This window comes from Otolemur garnettii, unplaced genomic scaffold (genome assembly GCF_000181295.1).
Source record: "Otolemur garnettii isolate 467f Iridium unplaced genomic scaffold, OtoGar3 scaffold00084, whole genome shotgun sequence".
Taxonomy (NCBI): Eukaryota; Metazoa; Chordata; class Mammalia; order Primates; family Galagidae; genus Otolemur; species Otolemur garnettii.
Genome location: NW_003852479.1, coordinates 7,388,086 through 7,400,212, shown reverse-complemented (window position 1 = coordinate 7,400,212; position 12,127 = coordinate 7,388,086). Strand labels below are relative to the sequence as shown.

The 12,127-nt window shown below is 44.2% G+C and overlaps 1 protein-coding gene across 1 annotated transcript in view; it reads left to right on the top strand.

Annotated features, from left to right (window-relative positions):
* LRRC34 (leucine rich repeat containing 34) overlaps positions 1-12,127 on the top strand; it is a 35,841-nt gene that overhangs the window by 877 nt on the left and 22,837 nt on the right. Inside the window, exons 2-5 of the mRNA XM_023516017.1 lie at positions 4,204-4,318; positions 5,120-5,241; positions 5,341-5,405; positions 5,896-5,979. Of these exons, the coding sequence (XP_023371785.1) occupies positions 4,204-4,318; positions 5,120-5,241; positions 5,341-5,405; positions 5,896-5,979 (386 nt within the window). The remainder of the gene's footprint in view (positions 1-4,203; positions 4,319-5,119; positions 5,242-5,340; positions 5,406-5,895; positions 5,980-12,127) is intronic.

The window sequence follows — 12,127 nt, the reverse complement described above, 5'->3', positions numbered from 1 at the left end:
CCTTACTCTTGGGGGGGGGGGGCTACTTGTTTGTTCCAGACAGTTTGCCTCCTTCTGAGCTAATTATCCTTGCCTAGAAGCAAGGGAGGGAGCCTGTCTCCTTCTGATACCTTGCCCGGGAGGGGAGTAGGGAGTTTACATTAACCTCTTCATTCCTAAATGGAGTTACATTAACCTTTTCAGCAGCCGAAAACCGTATGTTCCCTTCCCATTCTCCCGCTGTTCCCTAGCTTGTCATGCATTCTTTCCAAAAATCGGGACTTTTTAAAAATGCTGCGGGACGTGGGACTATTGTTAAAGATCAGGATTGTCCCGCCAAAAGCGGGACGTCTGGTCACCTTAGTCTAAAAGGAAATCAGAGCCGGAGGATGAACCCCGTGCAGGCCCTGCCTGGGGCTCCCGCCTCGCTCACCCTCAGCCTTTGATTTCCCAGGACTGTTCCGTGATAGAAGAGCATGTTTTAGAGAGAAGCGCCTCCAAAATACGGAAATTTTAAAACATGCTGCTAGAGGCGAGGATGGAAAATGAAATTTGGGCTAGATACCCCACAGTGTACAGCTGAGTTATCCCCTAGTTTCTACTAGAGTGCAGTGGAAGGCCGTCTTTCTACTGATATGAATCCGGTATGGGAAATAAATTACTGGTACCATAAAATCCTGACATACAATACAAAGATGAATTTTAAATCAAAGGGAGAGTAGCAGAAAAATAGAGCAGAATCTTTTAAACACTTTAAATGGATGGCTAGTTAATTGAATAAGCATCTTCTTGTAACTTTCTATAGGTATTTTTAGCTTGTAATCTAAGATCCCTTCATGCCTTCACAAAACTGAGTTGTAAATGTGATGGAATTCAGTGTGTCCTGGGTGTGTGTGGCTCTGGCAGCACTGAATCTCAGATCTCTGGGCAATTCTTCTCTTTTTAATATCATGGAGCATAGTAGCCAGAAGGGAGCAGGAAGCCCAGTGCAGGCCCAGCTCCAGCTTCTGTTGAGGGCCGACTTGCGTTCCAAGTGAGCCATGGTCACATAAGTCTGTAAAGTCCTTATTCTCCCTTCACCCCAAGCTCAGGAATTTGGAGAGTCTTTGTGTTTTAAATTGTAGATAAGGTTCTTTTCACCTTAGTTTAACTCAGCACGTCTCAAATTTATTTGATGACAAAACCTATTTTATTTAGAACACTTTTCACAAACACAGTTTGGGGAATATTGGGCCACAGTTTTATTTAAATACAGGAACACTTCTGAAAATAGGTGAAAGGTTTCATCATGTACATCCATCTATGTGACAGAAACTGTGCTGCCATTAAAAATTTTCAGAGAATACTGTGGGGAAGCAGCTTACAATATGATATATATATATTTTTTTTGAGACAGAGCCTCAAGCTGTCCCCCTGGGTAGAGTGCTGTGGCATCACAGCTCACAGCAACGTCCAACTCCTCAGCTCAAGCAAGTCTCCTGCCTCAGCCTCCCAAGTAGCTGGGACCACAGGTGCCTGCCACAATGCCCAGCTATTTTTTGGTTGCAGCCATCATTGTTGTTTGGCGGGCCCAGGCTGGATTCAAACCCACCACCTTAGGGGTATGTGGCTGGCACCTTAGCCACTTGAGCCACAGGTGCTGAGCCTACAATATGATATTAACTAAAAAAGAAAGCTGTAAAATTATATCCAAAGATTCAAGTTTTGTTTAAAATACATATATATCCATATAAAATAAAACCAGTGGGAAGAAAGTGCCCCCCAGACCTCAGTTGTGGTAGTTGTTTGGTGGTGAGATTGTTGATGAATGTGTTGGGGTTTTTTGTATTGAGATTTCCAAATTGTCTCCAATAAGTATATGATAAATTTATTTGAGACATAGTCTCATTGTGTCACCCTCGGTAGAGTGCGGTGACATCACAGCTCACAGCAACCTCACACTCCTGGGCTTAAGCAATTCTCTTGTCTCAGCCTCCCAAGTAGCTGGGACTACAGGTGCCCGCCACAACACCCCGTTATTTTTTGTTGCAGTTGTCATTGTTGTTTAGCTGGCCCAGGCCAGGTTCGAACCCGCCAGCCTCTGTGTATGTGGCCAGCGCTGTAACCACTGAACTACAGGCACCAAGCCTAATAAATTTATTTTTTTAAAGGTTCTTTTTAAAAATAAATAAGAGGCCAGGCATGGTGGCTTATGCTTGTAATTCCAGTGCTTTGGAAATTCAAGGCAGGAGGATCAGATAAGGCCTGGAGTTCAAGACCAGCCTGGGCAACATAGTGCAACCTGTGTCCTCTACAAAAAATTAGCCAGGTTTAGTGGCACATTTCAGTAGTCCCAGCTACGAGGGAGGCTGAGGTGGCAGAATCCTTTGAGTCCAGGAGTCTGAGGCTGTAGTGATTGTGCCACTGCTCTCCAGCCTAGACAACAGAGTGAGACCTTGTTTCAGAAAAAAGCAAAACAAAACAAAAGGCCAAGCGCTGTGGCTCACACCTGTAATCTTAGCACTATAGGAGGTCAAGGTGGGTAGGTCAGGAGTTTAAGACCAGTCTGAGCAAAAGGGACCCTATCACTACAAAAGATAGAAAAAATTAGTATTGTCATGATGGCTGCCTGTAGTCCCAGCTACTCAGGAGACTGAGGCAGGAGGATTGCTTGAGTCCAGGAGTGTGAGGTTGCCATGAATTAGGCCGAGCCATGAATTAGGCCTGAGAGTGAGTCCTTGTCCCCCCACCCCCCAAACCCCAAAGCCCTCCCAAACCAAAAGGGCACAATATAGGATAATTTTAAATTTTATTTGCTTTCATTTTAAATATAATGTTCCTCATCTTAAATCTTATTTTGCAGATCTGTTCAGCAAACTCTTTAATTCATATGGTATAAATGGCATTTCTGAGATACAGATACAGAGACTTAGAGATGCTATGGCCTAAAAACCCAGGCGGGTTGAGTAGTGAGATCTCCAAGAACAGGTTTTTTTAAGAGACATCCACGACCGGGCATTGTGGCTCACGCCTGTACTCCCAGCACTCTGGGAGGTCAAGGCCAGTGGATTGCCTGAGCTCACAGTTTCAAGACCAGCCTGAGCAAGAGCGAGACCTCATCCCTATGAGCAATGTGGCGGGTGCCTGTAGTCCCAGCTACTCACTAGGCTGAGACAAGAGAATCACTTAAAACCCAAGAGTTTGACCTATGGATAGGTCACATTTTGTGAGCTGTGACGCCACGGCACTCTACCCAGGGTAGAGTGAGACTCTGCCTCAAAAATAAATAAATAAATAATAAAGAGACATTCTTGAAGGGGTAGAAGGGCAGGAAACAGAGGCCTGTGCCAAGACAAGTAATGGTGTCACTTACATCCCAGAAGGGTCTGGGCCTTGCAGAAGATTCTCTTTTTTATTTGCAGTTTTTGGCCGGGGCTGGGTTTGAACCCACTACCTCCAGCATATGGGGCTGGCGCCCTACTTCTTTGAGCCACAGGTGCTGCCCTCAGAAGATTCTTTCTAAAGTAACACTGAAAACACAGACACCATTAAGGAAAGCCACACGTAGTTAGAGAAAGGAGATCTTAGCTCCTGCTTTGTTTCTATTTTCTTAAGAACTGAACAGGGAATGATCACCGTTAGCAAGAGAAAGGGAAGGCTGCTAGGTGAAGAGCTTCTGTGAGCCAGGCCTCAGCTCGGGATGGGACGAACCCACAGTTTATCGACTGGGATGGTGTAAAGGGAATCCAAGAAGCCATGGGACAAATGATTTTTCAGGCCCCTGTTGAGATATATTCTCAGATAAGATTGCCTTTACTTGAAGCTCTTTGAAGAAACCTTCAGTAACCTTCAGTGGTAAGTGGAAAAAGGCTTTGAGACAGTTTGGTTTTGCGCTTTCCCCGTATCTGCCGTGTGGTTTGGGACGGGGTAGTTAACCCTCTGGGTGCCATTTTCCTTGGCTGCCAGGCCTGGCACTCACTAGAGGTTAGTTCCAAGTTAGGGTGCCAGCTTAAGCCTCCATCTGCTCACCCTCAGAGGCCGCCTCTGTGGCCCTAGTTCTCCAGACAGCATTTTTGTTCTCTCTTATTCCTTTTATTTATCCTCAATTCCGTTTCCTCCCCCCCTGCCCCCCACTGTACACACCCACACTTCACATATTTGAAAGAAGTGTAGTTTTTTAAAAAAATAAAAAAAAATCTGGAATAACATGTGATAAAGGATGCACTTCTTTTTCAAAAGCTGCAGAATCTGTTGCCCGGCTCCAGAGAGATTATCATAACCTGTGTCTGGACAAATCCCAGAGAGTTAACCCTTTCATATCGCGCAGACTCCAGGAATTGTATGAAGAGGTTACAAAGGGGTAAGGAAGACAAATACTTGATTCCATCAGTCGTGTTCACTGATTCTCATCCATGTGAAAATCCTGGAATACTGAGTGATTTTATAGCCATTTGAAAATGCTTGGTAAAAAGGACATATCTTTTGGTTCAGATAAGTAAGCAGATGGGCACGATGCTAGTAGGTCTTAGAGACAGTGTTACATACTGAGGAGACAGGAGTCCCCACGCTGAGCTTCAGACTCATCTTTAAGTCCTGTGAACTGGGTGAATTTAGGCAAATCCTTAAAGTTTTCAATGTCATTATTTAAAAGTTGAGATACTTTTCATGTGTGTGAAGAATTAAATTATGCAGTATTTGGGGTGGTGCCTGTGGCTCAGTGAGTGGGGTGCCAGCCCCATATACCGAGGGTGGTGGGTTCAAACCTGGCTCTTGGCCAAACTGTAATAAAAAAATAGCTGGGTGTTGTGGCGGGCACCTGTAGACCCAGTTACTCGGGAGGCTGAGGCAGGAGAATCTCCTAGGCCCAAGAGCTGGAGGTTGAGGTTGCTGTGAGCTGTGATGCCTCAGTACTCTACCAAGGGTGACAAAGTGAGACTCTGTCTCAAAAAAAAAAATTGTGCTGTATATATCAAAGTGCTTTGCCAAGTCTGCAGAATGTTCAGAGGTTTTAAGTTACCTGCAGTGAACCTGCATGTACTGTGAGTGTACTTAGTTCCAGCAAATGTTAGCCCTGGTGTTCCTATTTACACATGAAGCAAAAACACTTTACTTCTTCACTAGGTTTCTTTGTATTTCCAAATCTTGTTTTGTGTTTTAATAGAGGGGAAGAAGGAATAACGTTGAACATTACTGGCAACAGCCGCTTGGCACCAGTAGAGAGAGTGACAGGTGAAGATTTTTGGATTCTTTCCCGAGTTTTAAAGAACTGTCTGTATATTAATGGTACGTCTGCTTAAAAATCAACACCTCCCAGTGTTTACCTGCCTGATTTTAAGAGCTCTTTGTAAGGACCATCAGCTTCTACTCCTCTGTGTCCCGCAGGCTTGGATGTCAGATACAACCTCCTGGGTGACGTCGGGGCTTACTACTCTTCGAAGCTGATTCAGGTACAGTTAAACTGCAGAGTGCTCTTGGTTCTCTTAGGTCGAGGCCACTTTGATGACACACAGAAAGCACTGGTTTTGCACAATGTCACAGGGCCTGACTGGGCCATATTTATAACACTGAAAACCCACTGTGCCTTTGGTCTGAGCAGAGCTGGGACCCAGAGCTCCCAAATGCTTTGCCAACTTGCTGTGGACTGTGGTTAAATACAGAAAGGACACCCATCTTTCAGTAGTTAGTCAAAGCTGAATGTTGTCTTTTTCCTTTTATTTTTATTGTCATCATGTTTTGTTTACATAAAAACAGTGACTCTTTTTCCATAATGATAGTTGGTTTTGCTGGAATTCAGGTTTTCTTTGTTATGTATTTTTTGGAGGTAAGCACATTTATTTAAATTAAGGGTATACCTTTTATATATGTGTATACCTACATTTACAATTGATCGGTTTTCAATAATAATGTGTAATAGTGGCTTTTCTCTCCTTATTATAGAAGCAACTTAATCTGGTTTACTTAAACCTTATGTTCAATGACATTGGCCCTGAAGGTGGAGAAATGATTGCCAAAGCACTGCACGTAAGCATTTACGTCCCTCAAACTAACATTTTATTTGGGAATGTTAACTACTGAGAGCTTAGAATCAACACAGTCAAATGTTAATGTGAACTTACATTAATATTTTATGAATGAATTTTTTTTTTTTTTTTGGAGAAAGTCTCACTATGTCATCCTTGGTAGAGTGCTGTGGCATCACAGCAACCTCCAGTTCTTGGGCTTAAGTGATTCTCTTGCCTCAGCCTCCCTAGTAGCTTGGATTACAGGTGCCTGCCATTACAGATGCCCAGATATTTTTTGGCTGTAGTTGTCATTGTTGTTTGGCAGGCCCAGGCCAGGTTCAAACCCGCCAGGTTCAAACCCGCCAGGTTCAAACCCGCCAGCTCCAGTGCATGTGGTTGGCAGCCTAGTCACTGAGCTATGGGCGCCGAGCCTGGAATTTTTATTGCACTTCAGTTTATTAAAGTGTAGTGTCCTGACCCGTCGGGCTGCTATGGCCCTGGTCTCAGTTAGCACAGGAAGGAACCAGGTGAGAGGCGGATTAGAAGTATAAGCTTGTGGAAGGCGGGCTAGCCCTTACTTTCTGGGTAGCCCCGAGCAACCTCCCCACCAGCCTCTTATTGAAAGGGAATGATACAGGTGAGGGGAGTAATTAACAATGACTATGTGCTGAGGACACCGGCTCTTCCTCCACAAGGAACTCCTGTGGAGGAATGGCCCGAGGTCCACGCCTCAGCTGCAGATCATCTTGCTCGGATGTCATCTGGCTCTTGGCGTCTCCTACAGTGTAGGTATTACATGAATGCTTTTAAACTCATTTTGTAAAAGTAAAGTTTTACTGAGATATAATTACCATATATAAAATTTACCCTTTTAAAGTCTTCAATTCAGTGGTTTTTAAAATACCTTCACAGATCTGAGGAACTTTCACCACTGTCCCTATTTCTGGAACATTTCTGTCCCCCCATGAAGAAGCCTTGTGCCCACCAGCAGCCCTCTCTGCTCTCCCCTCTGACAGTTTCTGGCAGCCTCTGATCTGCTTTCCAGGTGTTAATGTGGATTTGCCTGCTGTGGACACTCTAAGTATAAACAGAGTCATGCAGCATTGGCCAATTGCGACTGGCTTGCTGTTTTCGAGGTCTGTCTATGTTTGATGTGCCTCATTTCTTTTTATTGGCAAATATAATACTCTGTCCTACGGTTAGGTCACATTCTGTTCATCCATTACCCGATGGACATTTGGGGTTTCACTTTTTGGTCCTTCGAAGTGGTGCTGCTGTGGGCATGCAGGTGCTGAGTGGACACGTGCTTTTAATTTGAGGGGTGGTGTATATCTAGGAATGGAACCGCTGGGTCATATGGCGGCTCTTTAACATTGTGAGGAGCTGCCGAGGTGTTTTCCAGAGCGGCTGCACTTTACGGTTCTCCCAGCCACAGGGTGTTGCCCTTGCTCTGCGTCCTCGCCAGCACCTGTTACTGCCTTTCTGAGTTTAGCCGTCCAGGGGGTATGAAAAGGTTCTGTGGTTTTTGATTGGCATTTCCCTAATGAATAATGATATTGGGCATCTTTTCATGTGTTTACTGTCCATTTGTACATTTTTTTGGAAAAAGTCTTTTCAAATCCTTTACTCAGTGTTGAAGGGGGTGTGTTTTTGAGATGTGAGAGTTCTTTACATATTCTAGGTACAAGTTCCTTATCAGGTATGCAATTTGCAAATATTTCCTCTCACTCTGTAGGTAGTTTTTTTCACTACCTTGGCAGTATTCTTTGAAGCATATGAGCATTTAATTTTGATAAAGCCTAATTTATGTATTTCTCCGTTAGTTGCTTATGCTTTTAGTGTTATGTCTTAGGAGGCTTTGCCTAACTCAGACTCACAAACATTTACATGTAAGTTTTCCCTTAGGAGTTTTACATTTTTATCTCTTTTGTTTGGTTCTTTGATCCTTTTTGAATTAATTTTAGAAAATAGTGTAAGGTCAGAGTCTAATTCTGTTCTTTTGCATGAGGATATCCAGTCATTCCAGCATTGCTTGTTAGATTATTTTCTCCTCATTGTTGAAAAGCCTTGACAACTTTGTCACGCACCTCAGTTGACTGTACACTCTGGGAGGATCGCTGGAACTCAAGGGTACCAGCAAGGCATGAGCTAGAGAGAGACTGTCTCTACTAAAAGCAGAAAATCCAGCCAGGTGTCATGAAGGGCACCTGTATTCCCAGCTGCTTGGGAGACTGTACATTCTGGGAGGATCGCTTGAGGCCAGGAGTTTGACGTTACTGTAAGCTGTGACACCAAAGCACTCTACACAGGGGGACAAAGTGAAATTCTGTCTCAAAAAAACCCCCCAAAATCAGTTGAAAGGCCAAGTGCGGTGGTTCACACCTGTAATCCCAGTGCTCTGGGAGGCTGAGGTGGGTGGATTGCTTGAGCTCAGGAGTTTGAGACCAGCATGAGCAAGAGCAAGACCCTGTCTCTACTAAAAATAGAAAAGCTAAGGTAAGAGGATCATTTAAGTCCAAGAGTCGGAGTTGCTATAAGCTTTAATGACGCCACAGCATTCTACCCAGAGCAACAGCTTAAAAAAATCAGTTGACCTGAAATGTGAGGGTTTATTTCTATAGTCTGAATTCTATTCTGTTACTTTATTCAGTACAGTGCTATTCATTACTGTAGCTTTGTAGTGAGTTTTGAAATCCAGAAGCAAGGTTTCTAACCTTGTTCCTTTTCAGATTGTGTTGACTCTTCTGTGTCCTTCACATGACTTCAATATGGATTTTAGAATCAGTGTATCAATTTCTATAAGAGCAGGACCTGGGATTTTGATAGGAATTACAATAAATTTGTAGATATATTTGGAGAGTATTGACATTTTAACAACATCAAGTCTTCCAAGACTTGAACATGAGATATGTTTCATTTATTTGGTCGTCTTTAATTTCTTTCTTTCTTTCTTTTTTTAGAGACAGAGTCTCACTTGGTCGCCCTTGGTAAAGTGCTGTGGCATCACAGCTCACAGCAACCTCCAATTCCTGGGCTTAGGCGATTCTTTTGCCTCAGCCTCCCAAGTAGTGGGAACTATAGACACCCACCACAACTCCTGGCTATTTTTTTGTTGCAGTTTGGCCAGGGTCGGGCTTGAATCCGCCACCCTCAGTATATGGGGCCGGTGCCCTACCCACTGAGCCACAGATGCTGCCCTGGTCGTCTTTAATTTCTTCCAACAATGTTTTATAGTTTTCAGTTTGTAAGTCTTGCTTTTATTTACTTAAATTTATTCCTAATACAGTAGAACTTCTATTAGCTGACCCACCAAGGGACTGTGACAAACTGACCAACACAAGGAGGTGGTCAGCATAAGGAACAAGGCCTACTGTACTGATACACACATGTAGTGAGTGTCTGCTCTGTGAAAATTAGGTCAATTTAGGGCCAGGCGAGGTTGCTCAGGCCTATAATCCTAGCACTTGGGAAGCCCACGGATTTCGAAACCAGCCTGAACCAGAGTGAGATCTCATTTCTGAAAACATCTGGACATTGGCTTGACACCTGTAGCTCAGCGTCTACAGTGCCAGCCACATACACTGGAGCTGGTGGGTTTGAACCCAGCCTGGTCCTGCCAAACAACAATAATAGCTACAACCAAAAAATAGCCGAGCATTGTGGCAGGCGCCTGTAGTCCCAGCTACTTGGGAGGCTGAGGCAAGAGAAACACTTAAGCCCAAGAGTTTGAGGTTGCTATGAGCTGTGATAGCACGGTACTTTACCCAGGACAACATAGTGAGACTCTGTGTCAAATAAATAAATAAATAAATCTGGACATTGTGGTGGGCACCTGTAGTCCCAGCACTTGGGAGGCTAAGGCAAGAGGATCACTTGAGCCCAAGAGTTTGAGGTTGCTGTGAGCTATGACGCCACAGCACTTTACTGAGGGTGATGAAGTGAGACTTTGTCTAAAAATAAATAAATAAAAAAAATAATTTGGTAAATTTAAGGAGGGAGTTAGTGTAGGGAGGTGGTCAGCTATGGAGGTACTACTGTGTATTTTATTCTTTTTGATGCTGTTGTACATGGATTTTTTTTGAAAAGACAGGATCTTATTTTGTTACCCAGGCTGGGGTGCAGTGGCTTAGCTCACAACAATCTCAAACTTCTGGGGTCAAGTGATTGTCCCGCCTAAGAAGCTGGGACTCCACGTATGTGCCACCATAGGTGGCTATTCTGTTTTTTTCTGTAGAGACGGGGTCTTACTGTGTTGCCCAAGCTGGTCTCAAATGCTTAGGCTCAGGTGATCCTCCTGCCTTGGCCTCCCAAGATGCTTGGGTCACAGGTGTGAGCCACTGTGCCATGGTGGACTTGTTTTCATAATTGCATTTTTGGGTTGTAAATTGTTAGCATGTACAAAGTCACTTTATTGTGTGTGCTGATCTTGTACTCCGTGTTGATGAACTAGGTGATCATTTGTAACAGGTTTTTTCAAATCATCTGAAATGCACAGCTATGTGTCTTTTCCAGTTTGGATATTTTTTCTTTTTCTTGCCCAGTTGCTCTGGCTAGAGCACTTAGAACCTCTGTGGTGGGAGTCCAGTTTGTATTGAAGTCTAGGCCAGACATTTCTGGAGGACTTACAGCCAGAGTCCCAGTTCCTCAAACCCCGTAATGCTGACATGTGGCGCTTGAGGCTGGCAATAGGCTGGTGGTTTCCAGGAGTGTCTGGCCCCTGGCAGCTCAGGGCTCGCATTCCAGAGGCCCTGCTTGTCCAGAGTCCAAGATGCTGCCCTTCCAGGTGCATCAGACGCCAGACTGATACCTTGTGGTCAAAATCAGGAATGCTTAGCAATTAGAGATTACTATAGTCTGAGTCCTGCCCAGGTATAGGTGGAATCCCCGAAGTGAGGAAGGGAAGTTCAGCCCCGGTTTGTGTTGTAATCACCTGGTACCTACACCATTTCCCTTCTTTTGTTTCCATTCTTCTGGTTATTAATGATTACTTGGGGCACCTTGCTTTGAATAACTAAAATTTATTTTATGCTTTATGCTGTAAGCATGATTTGTGGTTTTTGACTGAGTTTTTGACTGAGTGAAGACACCTCTGGGAGAATGGGTGCTGCTGCCCTGGCTAGAGGCTGCTGGAGACAGTGGACGCCTCATGCGGCCCCATCGGTTACTTCACCCGAGGTAACTGAGTCTGAGTCTTGTCCCAGGTCAACTGCCCTCTGTGCAGATCCCAGCAAAGGTAGTGGGGACCTGGGCCCCCAAGTCTTCAGTACAATGTTAAGTAGAAGTGGTGAGAGTAGGACTTCTTTCTTCTTCCCGATCACAGGGGTGTTTGAATTCATTCGAGAGGTAGTTATTTGCACTCTTATATATCCTAATATTTATTCTTTAGGATAATGAAATGCCTATCATTTTCTTTGTAAAATATTTATCAAGAGAGTATAAGAAATGGAATTAAACCCTGGCAAATGTCCGAGGAATTATTTTACTTTAAAAGTGATACATGGGGGACGGGGAGCAGCTGCATAGCCCACCTTTACCTCACGTTCCTCCATGGGAACGGTGGCGCCCTGGGAGCTATTTATGCCCTGCCAAGGTCATCACTGAGGGCTGCTTTTTGACTTGTTTGCCTCCTGAGAGCACATGTTATCTCGTGGTGCACAGAGTTAGTCACTGCTGTAGATACTGGTGTGCTGGGAGCTTATCAAAAGGTCATGCAAAAAATTCAAAAATTTCAACCTCCAGCATGAATGGGTTAATGCTACAAGTGAGGCTACATGACATCTCGAGTATACTAAATGCCATGGAATTGTTTGCTTTAAAGTGGTTACTTTTATGTGAATTTCACTTTGATAAAAAGTGAAGTGGTATAAATTTCTTAAAAGACAAATTTACAGGCTTGGCTCCTGTGGCTCAAGCAGCTAGGGCGCTGGCCACATACATCTGAGCTGGCGGGTTTGAATCCAGCCCAGGCCGCCAAAACAACAATGACAACTACAACCAAAAAATAGCCGGGCATTGTTGTGGGCACCTGTAGTCCCAGCTACTTGGGAGACTGAGGCAAGAGAATTGCTTAAGCTCAGGAGTTGGAGGTTGCTGTGAGCTATGATGCCATGAACTCTACCCAGGCGACAGCTTGAGGCTCTGTCTCAAAAAAAAAAAAAAAAAAAAAA